This window comes from Somniosus microcephalus, unplaced genomic scaffold (assembly GCF_052327205.1).
Source record: "Somniosus microcephalus isolate GS21.2 unplaced genomic scaffold, FLI_Smic_1.0 unresolved_chr4, whole genome shotgun sequence".
In the NCBI taxonomy this organism is placed as follows: domain Eukaryota; kingdom Metazoa; phylum Chordata; class Chondrichthyes; order Squaliformes; family Somniosidae; genus Somniosus; species Somniosus microcephalus.
Genome location: NW_028225182.1, coordinates 55,133,859 through 55,156,137, shown reverse-complemented (window position 1 = coordinate 55,156,137; position 22,279 = coordinate 55,133,859). Strand labels below are relative to the sequence as shown.

Sequence of the window (22,279 nt, the reverse complement as noted above, 5' to 3'; positions counted from 1 at the left end):
TTGTCCAGTAAATTCTAGGGGCCCCAAACCACACCTTTGCACCAGGGGCTCTCACAAAGCAAAGGCCGCCCCCTGCATTGACATCTTGCATCTGAAGGCTGAACAGGCTGGGGCTCTCTACTCTTGAAAAGAGAAGGCCAAGGGGTGGCCGAATAGAGGTCTTTAAAATCATGTAAGGTTTTGATAGAGTGGATAGAGAGAGAGTGTTTCCACTTGTGGGGCAGAGCAAAACTACAGGCCATCAATGTAAGATAGTCACTAATAAATCCAATCGTGAATTCAGGAGAAACTTCTTTCCCCAGAGAGTGGTGAGAATGTGGAACTTGCTACCACAGGGAGTGGTTGAGGTGAATAGTACAGATGCATTTAAGGGGAAGCTGGATAAACACATGATAAGCATGCAGGTGCAGCAGGCGGTTAAGAAGGCAAATGGTATGTTGGCCTTCATAGCGAGAGGGTTCGAGTACAGGAACAAGGATGTCTTGCTGCAGTTGTACAGGGCCTTGGTGAGACCACACCTTGAGTATTGTGTGCAGTTTTGGTCGCCTTATCTGAGGAAGGATGTTCTTGCCATGGAGGGAGTGCAGCGAAGATTCACCAGGCTGATACCTGGGATGGCAGGAATGACGTATAAGGAGAGATTGGGTTGATTGGGCTTATACTCGCTGGAGTTTAGAAGAATGAGAGGGGATCTCATTGAAACTTATAAAATTCTAACAGGACTAGACAGACTAGATGCAGGAAGGATGTTCCCGATGGCGGGGGAGTCCAGAACCAGGGGTCACAGTCTAAGGATAAGGGGTAAGCCATTTAGGACAGAGATGAGGAGGAATTTCTTCACCCAGAGAGTGGTGAACCTGTGGAATTCTCTACCACAGAAGGCAGTTGAGGCCAATTCATTAAATATATTCAAGAAGGAGTTGGATATATTTCTTAAGGCTAAAGGGATCAAGGGATATGGGGAGAAGGCAGGGACAGGGTACTGAATTTGGATGATCAGCCATGATCTCGTTGAATGGCGGAGCAGGCTCGAGGGGCCGAATGGCCGACTCCTGCTCCTATCTTCTATGTTTCTATGAGGGAGAAAGGAATAGAAGGATACGGTGATGGGGTGAGATGAAGAGGGGTGGGAGGAGGCTGGTGTGGAGCAGAAGCACCGGCACGGACCAGGTGGGCCGAATGTCCTGTTTCTGTGCTCTAGATTCTATGTAATCCTATATGACATTTGGCCTGTGCAGAAGTTTATAAAATGTTAACGGGACAGAAAAGGCTGGCGTCTAAACATGAAGACCAGCCCCCACCGATCTCCAACGCTCTTTTCTGACACAGATGTTGGTCATTGAGTTTTCACTCAATTAACATCAGCTGGATAGCACTCAATATCAAGCCATGATCCCACTCTCGTCCCTTGACAGGCTTCCTGTCCACCATTTCCATTTGGGCTCGAAGGATAGCTACTGTGGAACCAGCACAGTCACATGGTTTAGGCCCACAGGTCAACTCAAGCCCAGAAAGTTCCAAACTGGGAGCCCCGTCATTGGGAGAGAAACAGGAGCAGGAGGAGGCCATTCCGCCCCTCGAGACTGTTCCGTCATTCAATGAGATCAGGGCTGATCTGCGGCCTAACTCCATCTACCCGCCTTTACTCCATAACCCTTAATATCCTCGCCCAACAAAGATCAGTCTTGAAATTTCCAATTAACCCCCGGCCTCAGCGGCTTTTTGGGGGAGAGAGTTCCAGATTTCCACCCCACTTTGTGTGAAGAAGTGCTTCCTGACATCACCCCTGAACAGCCTGGCTCTAATTTTAAGGTTCTGCCCCCTTGTTCTGGACTCCCCCCACCAGAGGAAATAGTTTCTCTCTCTCCACCCGATCAACTCCTTTAATCATCTTCAACACCTCGATTAGATCACCCCTTAATCTTCTAAACTCGAGGGAACACAAGCCCAGTCTGTGCAGCCTGGCCTCGGAATTTAACCCTTTTAGCCCCGGGTATCGTTCTGGTGAATCTGCGCTGCTCCCCCTCCGAGGCCGAGATATCCTTCCTGAGGGGCGGGGCCCAGGACTGAACCCAGTCACTCCAGGTGGGGTCTGACCCAGGCTCTGTACACCTGAAGCATCCCTTTGTATAAAGAGATTAAACAAATGGTATTAGGAACTAGCGTTTGTGTGTCGCGCGAATGGGTCAAACATGGCAACCGGGCCGTGAATCAACAAACGGTTAACTTCATTCATAGAATAAAATCATCGAATCACGCAGCACAGGAGGAGGCCATTTGGCCCATCGTGCCTGTGCCAGCTCTTTGAAAGAGCTCTCCGATTATTCCCACTCCCTGCTCTTTCCCCACAGACCTGCAAATTTCCAGTATTTATCCAATTCCCTTTTGAAAGTTACTATTGAATCTGCTCCCACCGCCCTTTCAGGCAGCGCATTCCAGATCACAACAACTCGCTGCGTAAAAACATTCTCCTCATCTCCCCTCTGGTTCTTTTGCCGATTATCTTCAATCTGTGTCCTCTGGTTCCCGACCCTCCTGCCACTGGGAACAGTTTCTCCTTATTTACTCTATCGAAACCCTTCATGATTTTGAACACCTCGATTAAATCTCCCCTTAATTTTCTCTGCTCTAAGGAGAACAATCCCAGCTTCTCCAGTCTCTCCACGTAACTGAAGTCCCTCATCGCTGGAACCATTCTGGTAAATATCCTCCGCACCCTCTCCAAGGCCTTGACATCCTTCCTAAAGTGCGGGGCCCAGAATTGGACACAATACTCCAGCTGGGGCCTAACCAGTGCTTTATAAAAGTTTAGCACAACTTTCTTGCTTTTGTATTCTCTGCCTCTATTCATGAAGCCCAGGATCCCGAATGCTTTTTTAACAGCTTTCTCAACCTGCCCTGCCACCTTCAAAGATTTGTGCACACATACCCTCGAGGTCTCTCTGTTCCGGCACCCCCTTTAGGATTGTACCCTTCAGTTTATATTACCTCTCCTCATTCCTCCTACCAAAATGCATCCGTAGTAAACAAAAGTATGCATGGAAAATGAAATAAAAACACAATTTTTTAACCCCCCGATAATTTTTCTCCTGGGTTTTGGCTCACGGCAGTGTCTTTGAGATGAATCTTCAATTCCTGGAGGCCCCAGGTCGATCCTGGAGGGCCGACGAGTAACCCTAGCCCGGCACGTCAGTCACGTGACAACGGTTACGCAATTGACTTCAGGACCGTCCTCCATCCTGTCATCAGCAAGCAGCGGGCAGCAGCATTTCCCTCCACCCAAAACGTTAGTGGGGGGCCCGCCGACTGTCCCAGCTCAGCGTCCCCTGTAATATTCCGGCTACGGGAAGCGCGAGCCCTTCTCTTGTCCATTGAGCTGCTGACATTGCAGATTGCCGCTGCTCGCTTGCGGGAGTGAAGGGTTCCAATCCCCCTGGCGGCTCAGAAATGGTCAACCGCCGCCCCCCAACCGGCGCGGGGCAGGGGGAAGGAATGCGGGTGACACTAGCATGTCTTTCTCAGGCCCGCGCCTGGGACCCGTGTCCAGACCCACTCGGTGTGACACCGAGACCCTCCCCGCCTCTCTCCGCACAGTCACACCACACCCTCCAGCACACAGCCTCGCCGACCCTCCCGCTCAGTCACCCGACACACTTGCACACTCACCATCTCCGCAGGCTAGCTCCAGCGTCCCCTGCTCGCCCACTCCGCAGGACTTTGCTCCGGACTTTAGCTCTCCTCCTCGCTCTCACCGCCAACAGCCCCCACCCCTCCCCCTCCCACCCCCTGCACTTAAAAAACGCTGTAAAGAAAAGGCATGTGGGGGAATGGAGGCTGAAATCAAGGAAGCACAAAGAGAGAGAGAGAGAGATGATGTTTTCATAAAGAACAGATGAGCTGAGTGACGTCCATTAGATGGAGAGAGGGTGCGAGACTGCCCTGGGTGACAGTTGTTCACCACTCATCATTGTTCAGTCTCCCTCCCTCTCGCTCTCTCTCTCTGTCTCTCTCTCGTCTCTCCCTCTCTCTCTCTCTCTCTCTCTATCTGTCTCTTTCACTCTCTCTGTCTCTCCCTCTCTCGGTCTCTCTCCCCGCCTCTCCCTCTTTCTCTGTCTCTCTCTCTATCCGTCTCTTTCTATCTGTCTCTCCCTCTTCCTCTCCTCTCTCTCTCCGTCTTTCTTTCTCTCTCCCTCTGACTCTCTCTCCCTCCCTCTCCTCTCTCCCTCTATATCTCTCTCCCTCCCTCTCCCTCTCCTTTCTCTATCTCTCTCCCTCCCTCTCCCTCTCTTTGCCTCTCTCCCTCCCTCTCCCTCTCTCTCCTCTGTCTCTCCCTCCCTCCCCCTATCTCTCCCTCTCTCTCCCCCTCCCTCTCTGTCTCTGTCTCTCTCTCCCTCCCTCTCTCTCTCTGTCGCGCTCTCTCCCTCCCTCTCTCTCTGTCTCCCTCTCCCTCTCCCTCCCTCTCTCCCTCTCTCTCTGTCTGTCTCTCACTCTCTGTGTGTCTCTCTCTTTGTCTCCCTCTCTTTGTCTCTCACTCTGTGTGTCTCTCTCTTTGTCTCCCTCTCCCTATCTCCCTCTCCCTCCCTCTCCCTCTGTCTCTCTCCCTCTCTCCCTCTCTCTCTGTCTCGCTCTCTCTCTCTCTCTGTCTCTCTTTCTCCCTCTCTCTCTCTCTCCCTCTCTCTCTCCCCCTCTCTCTCTCTTTGTCTCCCTATCTCCCTCTCTCTCCCTCTCTCGGGGATCAAGGAACAATGCGGTGGGATCAGTGGTGCAGGGTTATGAGAGGCCGTGAAAGCCCATTTATCGTTGCTCAGTGCTCGGGAGACATTAAGTTTAATGCCCGTTGCCACGGCAACCCCAGTGCCAAAGTACCTCATCAGCACAGATGTTACCCCCGAGGGCTCAGGGCATCCCATTGGCTGGGCCGCAAGACGCAGAACTCCCGCTCCCGTCCAATCAGATCGTCTGCCACAATTAACCCTCGGTAGTGAGAGGTGAGGTTGGCCTATCCTTCAGGTCAAAGGCCAAAGGCCACTGACCGTCCTGCTCCACTGGCAGCTGTCGGCAGATGACCGGTGTGCGGCCACTGTCCATTCCGTTGGCCGGCTATCTTCAGTTGCTTGAATCGGTCTGAGGCGCAGCCCCGATACACCGCCCTTCGGAAACCGCCCTCCCTGTGTAACGCACACACCGCACGGTCAGATACTCAGTGTCCATCTCTGCCCCAGCAACAGGCTCTCACTCAGGGAACACAGGAGCAGGAGGAGGCCATTCAACCCCTCGAGCCTGTTACACGGGAACAGGAGAAGGCCATTCAGCCCCTCGAGCCTGTTACACAGGAACAGGAGGAGGCTGTTCAGCCCCTCGAACCTGTTACACAGGAGCAGGAGGAGGCCATTCAACCCCTCGAGCCTGTTACACGGGAACAAGAGGAGGCCAATCAGCCCCTCGAGCCTGTAAAACAGGAACAGGAGGTCATTTGGCCCCTCGATCCTGTTACACAGGAACAGGAGGAGGCCCATTCAGCCCCTCAAGCCTGTTACACAGGAACAGGAGAAGGCCGTTCAGCCCCCTCGAGCCTGTTACACAGGAACAGGAGGAGGCCGTTCAGCCCCCTCGAGCCTGTTACACAGGAACAGGAGGAGGCCATTCAGCCCCCTCGAGCCTGTTACACAGGAACAGGAGGAGGCCATTCAGCCCCTCGATCCTGTTACACAGGAACAGGAGGAGGCCCATTCAGCCCCTCAAGCCTGTTACACAGGAACAGGATGAGGCCATGCAGCCCCTCGAGCCTGTTACACAGGAACAGGAGGAGGCCGTTCAGCTCCCTCGAGCCTGTTACACAGGAACAGGAGGAGGCCGTTCAGCCCCTCGGGCCTGTCACAGGAACAGGAGGAGGCCGTTCAGCCCCTCGAGCCTGTTACACAGGAACAGGAGGAGGCCGTTCAGCCCCCTCGAGCCTGTTACACAGGAACAGGAGGAGGCCGTTCAACCCCTCGAGCCTGTTACACAGGAACAGGAGGAGGCCGTTCAACCCCTTGAGCCTGCTCCACCATTCAAATAGATCCACCTGCCTTGGTTCCGTAACCCTTTATACCCTTTACCCAACAAAGATCAGTTTTGGAATTTCCAATTGACCCCCGGCCTCAACAGCTTTTTGGGGGAGAGAGTTCCAGATTTCCACCACCCTTTGTGTGAAGAAGTGCTCCCTGACATCACCCCTGAACGGCCTGGCTCTAATTTTAAGGTTCTGCCCCCTTGTTCTGGATTCCCCCCACCAGAGGAAATAGTTTCTCTCTCTCCACCCGATCAACTCCTTTAATCATCTTCAACACCTCGATTAGATCGCCCCTTAATCTTCTAAACTCGAGGGAATACAAGCCCAGTCTGTGCAACCTGACCTCGTAATTTAACCCTTTTCAGCCCCTTCGGACTTTGCGGCTGTGTTTTATTCTGGAGATGGTTGTTGACGGGGCGTTGGTGACTTACCGGAATGCAGAGCTCCGCCACGTCCATATGCTGCGGGAAAGGGATGATAATGAATGAGTGCAGATTACAAACAGTTCCGACGCAATCAAGCTTATCAGTCACAAGGCTAGCAGAAGAGCATTACCGGCGGAACAAGACACGAGGGGGTGGAGGGGGGCTTTAACTCAAACCGAGGGCTTCCGACAAGAGCGTTTCACTAGTGGTACTGAGGCACGCGGAGCAGGAAGATCCAGGTTCACGCTCCGGGGTGGGGGTGGGGGTTAATTGGGCAGGTGTACTGCGCCCCCCCCCCACCCCATCCCACCTCCCCTCAGTCGCTCTCCAGTGGCCCCCCCAACTGGAGGTTGCAGCAGCTCAACATCTGGCCCAGAGTCGACGAGGCCTTCCACAGTCCACCAGCATCCGCTCTCGGAGCTCACCTATCAAGAATTCACTGGATTGATTACTGGGGTGAGAGGGCCGTCCTGTGATGAGAGATTGTGTAGAATGGGCCGATACTCTCTGGAGTTTAGAAGAATGAGAGGTGATCTCATTGAAACATACAAGATTCTGAGGGGGATTGACAGGGTAGATGCTGAGAGGTTGTTTCCCCCTGGCTGGAGAGTCTAGAACCAGGGGTCACAGTCTCAGGATAAGGGGTCGGCCATTTAGGACTGAGATGAGGATGAATTTCTTCACTCAGAGGGTGGTGAATCTTTGGAATTCTCTGCCCCAGAGGGCTGTGGAGGCTCAGTCGTTGAGGATATTCAAGACAGAGATCGATAGATTGTTGGACTCTCGGGGAATCGAGGGATATGGAGATCGGGCGGGAAAGTGGGGTTGAGGTCAAAGATCAGCAATGATCTTATTGACTGGCAGAGCAGGCTCGAGGGGTCGAAAGACCACCACCTGCTCCTAATTCTTTGTTTTTTACGGAAGAATAGACCACTTGGGTGAGTTACAAGAGACCAACCGGCACCTGTGTGTTCAGGGAAAGAGAGGAGAGGGAAAGGGGGGAGAGCGTGAATCTGCTTTGACATCAGTATTCACTGAACAAACATTCTCAACCCACATCAAACGACAGCCATTCATTCCACATTTATACTGACTGAAGTTACAGAAAATTATGATTATGAAGGTAACGGATTTCAGTCCAGGGGATACAAAGTAAAGCTCCCTCTACACTGTCCCATCAAACACTCCCAGGGCAGGTACAGCACGGGTTAGATACAGAGTAAAGCTCCCTCTACACTGTCCCCATCAAACACTCCCAGGGCAGGTACAGCATGGGTTAGATACAGAGTAAAGCTCCCTCTACACTGTCCCATCAAACACTCCCGGGGCAGGTACAGCACGGGTTAGATACAGAGTAAAGCTCCCTCTACACTGTCCCATCAAACACTCCCAGGGCAGGTACAGCACGGGTTAGATACAGAGTAAAGCTCCCTCTACACTGTCCCATCAAACACTCCCAGGGCAGGTACAGCACGGGTTAGATACAGAGCAAAGCTCCCTCTACACTCTCCCATCAAACACTCCCAGGGCAGGTACAGCACGGGTTAGATACAGAGTAAAACTCCCTCTACACTGTCCCATCAAACACTCCCAGGGCAGGTACAGCACGGGTTAGATACAGAGTAAAGCTCCCTCTACACTGTCCCATCAAACACTCCCAGGGCAGGAACAGCACGGGTTAGATACAGAGTAAAGCTCCATCTACACTGTCCCATCAAACACTCCCAGGGCAGGTACAGCACGGGTTAGATACAGAGTAAAGCTCCCTCTACACGGTCCCATCAAGCACTCCCAGGGCAGGTACAGCACGGGTTAGATGCAGAGTAAAGCTCCCTCTACCCTGTCCCATCAAACACTCCCAGGGCAGGTACAGCACGGGTTAGATACAGAGTAAAGCTCCCTCTGCACTGTCCCATCAAACACTCACAGGGCAGGTACAGCACGGGTTAGATACAGAGTAAAGCTCCCTCTACACTGTCCCATCAAACACTCCCAGGGCAGATACAGCACGGGTTAGATACAGAGTAAAGCTCCCTCTACACTGTCCCATCAAACACTCACAGGGCAGGTACAGCACGGGGTTAGATACAGAGTAAAGCTCCCTCTACACTGTCTCACCAAACACTCCCAGGGCAGGTACAGCACGGGGTTAGATACAGAGTAAAGCTCCCTCTACACTGTCCCACCAAACACTCCCAGGGCAGGTACAGCACAGGTTAGATACAGAGGAAAGCTCCCTCTACACTGTCCCATCAAACACTCCCAGGGCAGGTACAGCACGGGTTAGGTACAGAGTAAAGCTCCCTCTGCACTGTCCCATCAAACACTCCCAGGGCAGGTACAGCACGGGTTAGGTACAGAGTAAAGCTCCCTCTGCACTGTCCCATCAAACACTCCCAGGGCAGGTACAGCACGGGTTAGATACAGAGTAAAGCTCCCTCTACACTGGCCCATCAAACACTCCCGGGGCAGGTACAGCATGGGTTAGACACAGAGTAAAGCTCCCTCTACACTGTCACATCAAACACTCCCGGGGCAGGTACAGCATGGGTTAGACACAGAGTAAAGCTCGCTCTACACTGTCACATCAAACACTCCCGGGGCAGGTACAGCATGGGTTAGATACAGAGTAAAGCTCCCTCTACACTGTCCCATCAAACACTCCCAGGGCAGGTACAGCACGGGTTAGATACAGAGTAAAGCTCCCTCTACACTGTCCCATCAAACACTCACAGGGCAGGTACAGCACAGGTTAGATACAGAGTAAAGCTCCCACTACAGTGTCCCATCAAACACTCCCAGGGCAGGTCCAGCACGGGTTAGATCCAGAGTAAAGCTCCCTCTACACTGTCCCGTCAAACACTCCCAGGGCAGGTAAGCACGGGTTAGATACAGAGTAAAGCTCCCTCTACACTGTCCCATCAAACACTCCCAGGGCAGGTACAGCACGGGTTAGATACAGAGTAAAGCTCCCTCTACACAGTCCCATCAAACACTCCCAGGGCAGGTACAGCACAGGTTAGATACAGAGTAAAACTCCCTCTACACTGTCCCATCAAACACTCCCAGGGCAGGTACAGCACGGGTTAGACACAGAGTAAAACTCCCTCTACACTGTCCCATCAAACACTCCCAGAGCAGGTACAGCACGGGTTAGATATAGAGTAAAGCTCCCTCTACACTGTCCCATCAAACACTCCCAGGGCAGGTACAGCACGGGTTAGATACAGAGTAAAGCTCACTCTACACTGTCCCATCAAACACTCCCAGGGCAGGTAAATCACGGAGTTAGATACAGAGTAAAACTCCCTCTACACTGTCCCATCAAACACTCCCAGGGCAGGTCCAGCACGGGTTAGATATAGAGTAAAGATCCCTCGACACTGTCTCTTCAAACACTCCCAGGGCAGGGACAGCACGGGGTTAGATATAGATTAAAGCTCCCTCTACACTGTCCCATCAAACACTCCCAGGGCAGGTACAGCACGGGTTAGATACAGAGTAAAGCTCCCTCTACATTGTCCCATCAAACACTCCCAGGGCAGGTACAGCACGGGTTAGATACAGAGTAAAACTCCCTCTACACTGTCCCATCAAACTCTCCCAGGGCAGGTACAGCATGGGTTAGATACAGAGTAAAGCTCCCTCTACACTGTCCCATCAAACACTCCCAGGGCAGGTAAATCACGGAGTTAGATACAGAGTAAAGCTCCCTCTACACTGTCCCATCAAACAGTCCCAGGGCAGGTACAGCACGGGTTAGATATAGATACATAGATACATAGAAGATAGGAGCAGGAGTAGGCCATTCGGCCCTTCGAGCCTGCTCCGCCATTCAATGAGATCATGGCTGATCATCCAAATTCAGTACCCGGTCCCTGCCTTCTCCCCATATCCCTTGATCCCTTTAGCCTTAATACATAGATACATACATAGAAGATAGGAGCAGGAGTAGGCCATTCGGCCCTTCGTGCCTGCTCCGCCATTTAATGAGATCATGGCTGATCCTTTAATTCAGTATCCCGTCCCCGCCTTCTCTCCGTAACCCTTAACCCCTTTTGCCCGTAGAAATATATCTAATTCCCTCTTAAATATATTTAATGAGTTGGCGTACACTGCCCTCTGTGGCAATGAGTTCCACAGGTTCACCACTCTCTGAGTGAAGAAATTCCCCCTCATCTCTGTCCTAAATGGTTTAGCCCTTATCCTTAAATTATGTCCTCTAGTTCTGTTCTCACCCGCCAAGGGAAACATTCCTTCTGCATCCAGTCTGTCTAGACCTGTCAGAATTTTATACACTTCTATGAGGTCCCCTCTCAATCTTCTAAACTCCAGTGTGTACATCCCTAAACTACAAACTTAAGAAATATATCCAACTCTTTCTTGAATATACTTAATGAACTGGTATCCACCGCCCTCTGTGGCAGAGAATTCCACAGGTTCACCACTCTCGGGGTGAAGAAATTCCTCCTCATTTCAGTCCTAAATGGCTTACCCCTTATCCTTAGAATATGACCCCTGGTTCTGGACTTCCCGGCCATCAGAAACATCCTTCCTGCATCTAGTCTGTCCAGGCCTGATAGAATTTTTTGGTTTCGCTGAGATCCCCTCTCAATCTTCTAAACTCCAGTGAGTATAAGCCCAATCCACACAATCTCTCCTCATACGTCATTCCTGCCATCCCAGGTATCAGCCTGGTGAATCTTCGCTGCACTCCCTCCATGGCAAGAACGTCCTTCCTCAGGTAAGGCGACCAAAACTGCACACAATACTCAAGGTGTGGTCTCACCAAGGCCCTGTACAACTGCAGCAAGACAGCCTTGTTCTTGTACTCGAACCCTCTTGCTACGAAGGCCAACATAGCATTTGCCTTCTTAACCGCCTGCTGCACCTGCATGCTTACCTTCAGCGACTGGTGTACAAGAACACCCAGGTCTCTTTGCACTTCCCCTTCTCCCAATCTATTACCATTCAAATAATAATCTGCCTTCCTGTTTTTGCCACCAAGGTGGATAACCTCACATTTATCCACATTATAGTGCATTTGCCATGTTTCTGCCCAATCACCCAACCTGTCCAAATCGTGCTGGAGTTTCACGACATCCTCCTCACAGCATACCCTCCCTCCCAGCTTTGTGCCGTCTGCAAATTTGGAGATATTACATCCAATTCCCTCGTCCAGATCATTAATATATATTGTGAACAGCTGGGGTCCTAGGACCGATCCTTGTGGTACCCCACTCGTCACTGCCTGCCACTCGGAAAACGACCCGTATATTCCAAATCTTTGCTTTCTGTCCGCCAACCAGTTCTCTATCCAAGTCAATATCTTGCCCCCAATCCCATGTCCCTTAATTTTGCACACTAATCTCTTATGCGGGACCTTATCGAAAGCCTTCTGAAAGTCCAAATACACCACATCCACTGGTTCTCCCTTATCTATTTTACCAGTTACATCCTGAAAAAATTCCAGTAGATTAGTCAAGCATGATTTACCTTTTGTAAATCCATGTTGACTTTGTCCGATCCTGTCACTGTTTTCCAAGTGCTCTGCTATTACATCTTTTATAATGGACTCCAGCATTTTCCCCACTACCGATGTCCAGCTTACCGGTCTATAATTACCCGCCTTTTCTCTGCCACCTTTTTTGAATAGTGGGGTAACATTAGCTAACCGCCAATCAATGGGTACCGTTCCAGAGTCTACCGAGTTCTGGAAGATGACCAGCAATGCATCTACTATTTCAAGGCCACTTCCTTAAGTACCCTGGGATGTAGATTATCAGGCCCTGGGGATTTATCGGCCTTCAGTCCCAGTAAAGCTGTATAGAGTAAAGCTTCCTCTACACTGTCCCATCAAACGCTCCCAGGGCAGTTACAGCACGGGTTACATACAGAGTAAAACTTCCTCTACACTGTCCCATCAAACGCTCCCAGGGCAGGTACAGCACGGGTTAGATATAGAGTAAATCTCCCTCTACACTGTCCCATCAAACACTCCCAGGGCAGCTACAGCACGGGTTAGATACAGAGTGAAGCTCCCCCTACACTGTCCCATCCAACACTCCCAGGGCAGGTGCAGCACAGGTTAGATACAGAGGTAAGCTCCCTCTGCACTGTCCCATCAAACACCCCCAGGGCAGGTACAGCACGGGTTACATGCAGAGTAAAGCTCCCTCTACACTGTCCCATCAAACACTCCCAGGGCAGGTACAGCACAGGTTAGATACAGAGTAAAGCTCCCTCTACACTGTCCCATCAAACACTCGCAGGGCCGGTAAAGCATGGGTTAGATACAGAGTAAAGCGCCCTCTACAGTGTCCCATCAAACACTCCCAGGGCATCTACAGCACAGGTTAGATACAGAGTAAAACTCCCTCTACACTGCCCCATCAAACACTCCCAGGGCAGGTACAGCACGGGTTAGATGCAGAGTAAAACTCCCTCTACACTGTCCCATCAAACACTCCCAGGGCAGGTACAGCACAGGTTAGATACAGAGTGAAGCTCCCTCTGCACTGTCCCATCAAACACTCCCAGGGCAGGTACAGCACAGGTTAGATACAGAGTAAAGCTCCCTCTACACTGTCCCATCAAACTCTCCCAGGGCAGGTACAGCACGGGTTAGATATAGAGTAAAGCTCCCTCTACACTGTCCCATCAAACACTCCCAGGGCAGCTACAGCACGGGTTAGATACAGAGTAAAGCTCCCTCTACACTGTCCCATCCAACACTCCCAGGGCAGGTACAGCACAGGTTAGATGTAGAGGAAAGCTCCCTCTACACTGTCCGATCAAACACTCCCAGGGCAGGTGCAGCACGGGTTAGATACAGAGTGAAGCTCCCTCTACACTGTCCCATCAAACACTCCCAGGGCAGGTACAGCACGGGTTAGGTACAGAGTAAAGCTCCCTCTGCACTGTCCCATCAAACACCCCCAGGGCAGGTACAGCACGGGTTACATACAGAGTAAAGCTGCCGCTACACTGTCCCATCAAACAGTCCCAGGGCAGGTACAGCACGGGTTAGATATAGAGTAAAGCTCCCTCTACACTGTCCCATCAAACACTCCCAGGGCAGGTACAGCACAGGTTAGATACAGAGTAAAGCTCCCTCTACACTGTCCCATCAAACACTCGCAGGGCCGGTAAAGCATGGGTTAGACTAAGTAAAGCGCCCTCTACAGTGTCCCATCAAACACTCCCAGGGCAGGTACAGCACGGGTTACATACAGAGTAAAGCTCCCTCTACACTGTCCCATCAAACTCTCCCAGGGCCGGTAAAGCATGGGTTAGATACAGAGTAAAGCTCCCTCTACACTGTCCCATTAAACACTCCCAGGGCAGGTACAGCACGGGTTAGATACAGAGTAAAGTTCCCTCTATACTGTCCCATCAACCACTCCCAGAGCAGGTATAGCACGGGTTAGATACAGAGTAAAGCTCCCTCTACACTGTCCCATCAAACACTCCCAGGGCAGGTACATCACAGGTTAGATGCACAGTAAAGTTCCCACTACACTGTCCCATCAAACACTCGCACGGCCGGTAAAGCATGGGTTAGATACAGAGTAAAGCTCCCTCTACACTGCCCCATTAAACACTTCCAGGGCAGGTACAGCACGGGTTAGATACAGAGTAAAGTTCCCTCTATACTGTCCCATCAAACACTCCCAGAGCAGGTATAGCACGGGTTAGATACAGAGTAAAGCTCCCTCTACACTGTCCCATCAAACACTCCCAGGGCAGGTACAGGATGGGTTACATTCAGAGTAAAGCTCCCTCTACACTGTCCCATCAAACACTCCCAGGGCAGGTACAGCACGGGTTAGATACAGAGTAAAGCTCCCTCTACACTGTCCCATCAAACACTCCCAGGGCAGGTACAGCACAGGTTAGATACAGAGTAAAGCTCCCTCTACAGTGTCCCATCGAACGCTCCCAGGGCAGGTACATCACGGGTTAGATACAGAGTAAAGCTTCCTCTACATTATCCCATCAAACACTCCCAGGCCAGGTACAGCACGGGTTAGATACATAGTAAATCTCCCTCTACATTGTCACATCAAACACTCCCAGGGCAGGTCCAGCACGGGTTAGATCGAGAGTAAAGCTCCCTCTACACTGTCCCGTCAAACACTCCCAAGGCAGGTACAGCACGGGTTAGATACAGAGTAAAGCTCCCTCTACACAGTCCCATCAAACACTTCCAGGGCAGGTACAGCACAGGGTTAGATATAGAGTAAAGCTCCCTCTACACTGTCCCATCAAACACTCCCAGGGCAGGTACAGCACGGGGTTAGATACAGATTAAAGCTCCCTCTACACTGTCCCAGCAAACACTCCCAGGGTAGGTACAGCACAGGTTAGGTACAGAGTAAAGCTCCCTCTACACTGTCCCATCAAACACTCCCAGGGCAGGTACAGCACAGGTTAGATACAGAGTAAAGCTTCCTCTGCACTGTCCCATCAAACACTCCCAGGGCAGCTACAGCACCGGTTACATACAGAGTAAAGCTCCTGCCACACTGTCCCATTAAACAGTCCCAGGGCAGGTACAGCGCGGGTTAGATATAGAGTAAAGCTTCCTCTACACTGTCCCATCAAACGCTCCCAGGGCAGGTGCAGCACAGGTTAGATACAGAGTAAAGCTCCCTCTACACTGTCCCATCAAACACTCGCAGGGCCGGTAAAGCATGGGTTAGATACAGAGTAAAGCTCCCTCTACACTGTCCCATCAAACACTCCCAGGGCAGCTACAGCACAGGTTAGATACAGAGTAAAACTCCCTCTACACTGTCCCATCAAACACTCCCAGGGCAGATACAGCACGGGTTAGACACAGAGTAAAGCTCCCTCTACACTGTCCCATCAAACACTCCCAGGGCAGCTACAGCACAGGTTAGATAAAGAGTAAAACTCCCTCTACACTGTCCCATCAAACTCTCCCAGGGCAGGTACAGCACGGGTTAGATGCACAGTAAAGCTCCCACTACACTGTCCCATCAAACAGTCCCAGGGCAGGTACAGCGCGGGTTAGATATAGAGAAAAGCTTCCTCTACACTGTCCCATCAAACACTCCCAGGGCAGGTACAGCACCGGTTACATACAGAGTAAAGCTCCTGCCACACTGTCCCATCAAACAGTCCCAGGGCAGGTCCAGCACGGGTTAGATACAGAGTAAAGCTCCCTCTACACTGTCCCATCAAACGCTCCCAGGGCAGGTACAGCACGGGTTAGATACAGAGTAAAGCTCCCACTACACTGTCCCATCAAACACTCGCAGGGCCGGTAAAGCATGGGTTAGATACAGAGTAAAGCTCCCTCCACACTGTCCCATCAAACACTCCCAGGGCAGCTACAGCACAGGTTAGATACAGAGTAAAACTGCCTCTACACTGTCCCATCAAACACTCCCAGGGCAGATACAGCACGGGTTAGACACAGAGTAAAGCTCCCTCCACACTGTCCCATCAAACACTCCCAGGGCACGTAAATCACGGAGTTAGATACAGAGTAAAACTCCCTCTACACTGCCCCATCAAACACTCCCACGGCAGTTACAGCACGGGTTAGATAAAGAGTAAAACTCCCTCTACACTGTCCCATCAAACTCTCCCAGGGCAGGTACAGCACGGGTTTGTTATAGAGTAAATCTCCCTCTACACTCTCCCATCAAACACTCCCAGGGCCGCTACAGCACGGGTTAGATACAGAGTAAATCTCCCTCTACACTGTCGCATCCAACACTCCCAGGGTAGGTACAGCACAGGTTAGATACAGAGTAAAGCTCCCTCTACACTGTCCCATCAAACACTCCCAGGGCAGGTACAGCACGGGTTAGATACAGAGTAAAGCTCCCTCTACACTGTCCCTCCAAACACTCCCATGGCAGCTACAGCACAGGTTAGCTACAGAGTAAAGCTCCCTCTACACTGTCCCATCAAACACTCCCAGGGCAGGTACAGCACGGGTTAGATAGAGAGTAAAGCTCCCTCTACACTGTCCCATCAAACACTCCCAGGGCAGGTACAGCATGGGTTAGATACAGAGTAAAGCTCCCTCTACACTGTCCCATCAAACACTCCCAGGGCAGATACAGCGCGGGTTAGATGCAGAGTAAAGCTCCCTCTACACTGTCCAATCAAACACTCCCAGGGCAGGCACAGCATGGGTCAGATACAGAGTAAAGTTCCCTCTACAGTGTCCCATCAAACACTCCCAGGGCAGGCACAGCACGGGTTAGATACCGAGTAAAGCTCCCTCTACACTGTCCCCTCAAACACTCCCAGGGCAGGTATAGCACGGGTTAGATACAGAGTGAAGCACCCTCTACACTGTCCCATCAAACACTCCCACGGCAGGTACAGCACGGTTTAGGTGCAGAGTAAAGCTCCCTCTACACTGTCCCATCAAACACTCCCAGGGCAGGTACAGCATGGGTCAGATACAGAGTAAAGTTCCCTCTACACTGTCCCATCAAACACTCCCAGGGCAGGTACAGCACGGGTTAGATACAGAGTTAAACTCCCTCTACAGTGTCCCATCAAACACTCCCAGGGCAGGTACAGCACAGGTTAGATACAGAGTGAAGCTCCCTCTACACTGTCCCATCAAACACTCCCAGGACAGGTACAGCACAGGTTAGATACAGAGTAAAGCTCCCTCTGCACTGTCCCATCAAACACTCCCAGGGCAAGTAAATCACGGAGTTAGATATGGAGGAAAACTCCCTCTACACTGTCCGATCAAACACTCCCAGGGCAGGTACAGCACGGGTTAGATACAGAGTAAGACTCCCTCTACACTGTCCCATCAAACTCTCCCAGGGCAGTTACAGTACGGGTTAGATGTAGAGTAAAGCTCCCTCTACACTGTGCCATCAAACACTCCCAGGGCAGGTACAGCACGGGTTAGATACAGAGTAAAGCTTCCTCTACACTGTCCCATCAAACACTCCCAGGGCAGCTACAGCACGGGTTAGATACAGAGTGAAGCTCCCCCTACACTGTCCCATCCAACACTCCCAGGCCAGCTACAGCACAGGTTAGATACAGAGGTAAGCTCCCTCTGCACTGTACCATCAAACGCCCCAGGGCAGGTACAGCACGGGTTAGGTACAGAGTAAAGCTCCCTCTGCACTGTCCTATCAAACACTTCCGGGGCAGGTACAGCACGGGTTAGGTACAGAGTAAAGCTCCCTCTACACTGTCCCATCAAACACTCCCAGGGCAGGTACAGCACGGGTTAGATACAGAGTAAAACTCCCTCTACAGTGTCCCATCAAACACTCCCAGGGCAGGTACAGCACGGGTTAGATACAGAGTGAAGCTCCCTCTGCACTGTCCCATCAAACACTCCCAGGACAGGTACAGCACAGGTTAGATACAGAGTAAAGCTCTGGCAGCACGGTGGCATAGTGGTTAGCACTGTTGCCTCACAGCGCCAGGGACCCGGGTTCGAATCCGGCCTCGGGTGACTGTCTGTGTGCAGTTTGCACATTCTCCCCGTGTTTGCGTGGGTTTTCTCCGGGTGCTCCGGTTTCCTCCCACAGTCCAAAGACGTGCGGGGTTAGGTTGATTGGCCATGATAAAAATTGACCCTTAGTGTTAGGGGGATTAAATACGTGGGGTTACGGGGATAGGGTGGGATATGTGTTGGTGTAGGGGTTACGGGGATCGGGTGGGATATGTGTCGGTGCAGGCTCGATGGGCTGAAATGGCCTCTATCTGTACTGTGAGGTTTCTGTGATTTCTGTGATTTCAATCTGTGATTACACTGTCCCATCAAACACTCCCAGGGCAAGTAAATCACGGAGTTAGATACGGAGGAAAACTCCCTCTACACTGTCCCATCAAGCACTCCCACGGCAGTTACAGCATGGGTTAGATAGAGTAAAGCTTCCTCTACACTGTCCGATCAAACACTCCCAGGGCAGGTGCAGCACGGGTTACATACAGAGTAAAACTCCCTCTACACTGTCCCATCAAACTCTCCCAGGGCAGGTACAGTACGGGTTAGATGTAGAGTAAAGCTCCCTCGACACTGTCCCATCAAACACTCCCTAAGCAGGTACAGCATGGGTTAGATACAGAGTAAAACTCCCTCTACACTGTCCCATCAAACACTCCCAGGGCAGGTACAGCACGGGTTAGATACAGAGTAAAGCTCCCTCTACACTGTCCCATCAAACACTCCCAGGACAGGTACAGCACAGGTTAGATACAGAGTAAAGCTCCCTCTACACTGTCCCATCAAACACTCCCAGGGCAAGTAAATCACGTAGTTAGATGCAGAGTAAAACTCCCTCTACACTGTCCCATCAAGCACTCCCACGGCAGTTACAGCATGGGTTAGATACAGAGTAAAGCTTCCTCTACACTGTCCGATCAAACACTCCCAGGGCAGGTACAGCACGGGTTAGATACAGAGTAAAACTCCCTCTACACTGTCCCATCAAACTCTCCCAGGGCAGGTACAGTACGGGTTAGATGTAGAGTAAAGCTCCCTCTACACAGTCCCATCAAACACTTCCAGGGCAGGTACTGCACGGGGTTAGATACAGATTAAAGCTCCCTCTAAACTGTCCCATCAAACCCTCCCAGGGCAGGTACAGCACGGGTTAGATACAGAGTAAAGCTCCCTCTACACTGTCCCATCAAACACTCCCTGGGCAGGTACAGCACGGGTTAGATACAGAGTAAAGCTCCCCCTACACTGTCCCATCAAACACTCCCAGGGCAGGTACAGCACGGGTTCGATACAGAGTAAAGCTCCCTCTACACTGTCCCCATCACACACTCCCAGGGCAGGTACAGCACGGGTTAGACACAGAGTAAAGCTCCCTCTGCACTGTCCCATCAAACACTCCCAGGGCAGGTAAATCACGGAGTTAGATACAAAGTAAAACTCCCTCTACACTGTCCCATCAAACACTCCCACGGCAGATACAGCACGGGTTAGATACAGAGTAAAGCTTCCTCTACACTGCCCCATCAAACACTCGCACGGCAGTTACAGCATGGGTTAGATACAGAGTAAAACTCCCTCTACACTGTCCCATCAAACTCTCCCAGGGCAGGTACAGCACGGGTTTGTTATAGAGTAAATCTCCCTCTACACTATCCCATCAAACACTCCCAGGGCAGCTGCAGCACGGGTTAGATACAGAGTAAAGCTCCCTCTACACAGTCCCATCAAACACTCCCAGGGCAGGTACAACACGGGTTAGATACAGAGTAAAGCTCCCTCTACACTGTCCCATTAAACACTCCCAGGGCAAGTACAGCACGGGTTAGATACAGAGTAAAGCTCCCTCTACACTGTCCCATCAAACACTCCCAGGGCAGGTACAGCACGGGTTAGATACAGAGTAAAGCTCCCTCTACACTGTCCCATTAAACACTCCCAGGGCAGGTACAGCACGGGTTAGATACAGAGTAAAGCTCCCTCTGCACTGTCCCATCAAACACTCCCAGGGCAGGTACAGCACGAGTTAGATACAGAGTAAAGCTCCCTCTACACTGTCCCATCAAACACTCCCAGGGCAGGTACAGGACGGGTTACATACAGAGTAAAGCTTCCTCTACACTGTCCCATCAAACACTCCCAGGGCAGGTACAGCACGGGTTAGATACAGAGTAAAGCTCCCTCTAAACTGTCCCATCAAACACTCCCGGGGCAGGTACAGGATGGGTTACATTCAGAGTAAAGCTCCCTCTACACTGTCCCATCAAACACTCCCAGGGAAGGTACAGCATGGGTTAGATACAGAGTAAAGCTCCCTCTACATTGTCACATCAAACACTCCCAGGGCAGGTCCAGCACGGGTTAGATCGAGAGTAAAGCTCCCTCTACACTGTCCCGTCAAACACTCCCAAGGCAGGTACAGCAGAGGTTAGATCCAGAGTAAAGCTCCCTCTACACTGTCCCGTCAAACACTCCCAGGGCAGGTACAGCACGGGTTAGGTACAGAGTAAAGCTCCCTCTACATTGTCCCATCAAACGCTCCCAGGGCAGCTACAGCACGGGTTAGATACAGAGTAAAACTCCCTCTGCACTGTCCCATCAAACACTCCCACAGGAGTTACAGCACGGGTTAGATACAGAGTAAAGAACCCTCTACTGTCCCATCAAACAATCCCAGGGCAGGTACAGCATGGGTTAGATACAGAGTAAAACTCCCTCGACACTGTCCCAGCAAACACTCCCAGGGCACGTATAGCACGGGTTAGATATAGAGTAAAGCTCCCTCTACACAGTCCCATCAAACACTCCCAGGGCAGGTACAGCACGGGTTAGAAACAGAGTAAAACTCCCTATACAGTGTCCCATCAAACACTCCCAGGGCAGGTACAGCACGGGTTAGATACAGAGTGAAGGCCCCTCTACGCTGTCCCATCAAACACTCCCAGGACAGGTACAGCACAGGTTAGATACAGAGTAAAGCTCCCTCTACACTGTCCCATCAAACACTCCCAGGGCAAGTAAATCACGGAGTTAGATACAGAGTAAAAGTCCCTCTACACTGTCCCATCAAGCACTCCAACGGCAGTTACAGCATGGGTTAGATACAGAGTAAAGCTTCCTCTACACTGTCCGATCAAACACTCCCAGGGCAGGTACAGCACGGGTTAGATACAGAGTAAAACTCCCTCTACACTGTCCCATCAAACACTCCCAGGGCAGGTACAGCACAGGTTAGATACAGAGTATAGCTCCCTCTACACTGTCCCATCCAATACTCCCAGGGCAGGTACAGAGTAAAGCTCCCTCTGCACTGTCCCATCAAACACTCCCAGGGCAGGTACAGCACGGGTTAGATACAGAGTAAAGATCCCTCTACACTGTCTCTTCAAACACTCCCAGAGCAGGTACAGCACGGGGTTAGATATAGATTAAAGCTCCCTCTACACTGTCCCATCAAACACTCCCAGGGCAGGTAAATCACGGAGTTAGATACAGAGTAAAGCTCCCTCTACACTGTCCCATCAAACGCTCCCAGGGCAGGTGCAGCACAGGTTAGATGCACAGTAAAGCTCCCACTACACTGTCCCATCAAACACTCCCAGGGCAGGTACAGCACGAGTTAGATACAGAGTAAAGCTCCCTCTATACTGTCCCATCAAACACTCCCAGGGCAGGTACTGCACGGGTTAGATACAGAGTAAAGCTCCCTCTACACTGTCCCATCAAACACTCCCAGGGCAGGTACAGGACGGGTTACATACAGAGTAAAGCTTCCTCTACACTGTCCCATCAAACACTCCCAGGGCAGGTATAGCACGGGTTAGATACAGAGTAAAGCTCCCTCTACACTGTCCCATCAAACACTCCCGGGGCAGGTACAGGATGGGTTACATTCAGGGTAAAGCTCCCTCTACACTGTCCCGTCAAACACTCCCAAGGCAGGTCCAGCACGGGTTAGATCGAGAGTAAACCTCCCTCTACACTGTCCCGTCAAACACTCCCAAGGCAGGTACAGCAGAGGTTAGATCCAGAGTAAAGCTCCCTCGACACTGTCCCGTCAAACACTCCCAGGGCAGGTACAGCACAGGTTAGATACAGAGTAAAGCTCCCTCTACACTGTCCCATCAAACACTCCCGGGGCAGGTACAGGATGGGTTACATTCAGAGTAAAGCACCCTCTACACTGTCCCATCAAACACTCCCAGGGCAGGTACACCACGGGGTTAGATATAGAGTAAAGCTCCCTCTACATTGTCCCATCAAACGCTCGCAGGGCAGCGACAGCACGGGTTAGATACAGAGTAAAACTCCCTCTGCACTGTCCCATCAAAC

The 22,279-nt window shown here is 51.4% G+C and overlaps 1 protein-coding gene across 1 annotated transcript in view; it reads right to left on the bottom strand.

The window, feature by feature from the left end:
* The window catches only part of LOC147091124 (disks large homolog 4), a 683,309-nt gene that overhangs the window by 129,456 nt on the left and 531,574 nt on the right, over positions 1-22,279 (bottom strand). The window contains exon 3 of the mRNA XM_085977591.1: positions 6,484-6,513. Within this exon, the coding sequence (XP_085833717.1) occupies positions 6,484-6,513 (30 nt within the window). The remainder of the gene's footprint in view (positions 1-6,483; positions 6,514-22,279) is intronic.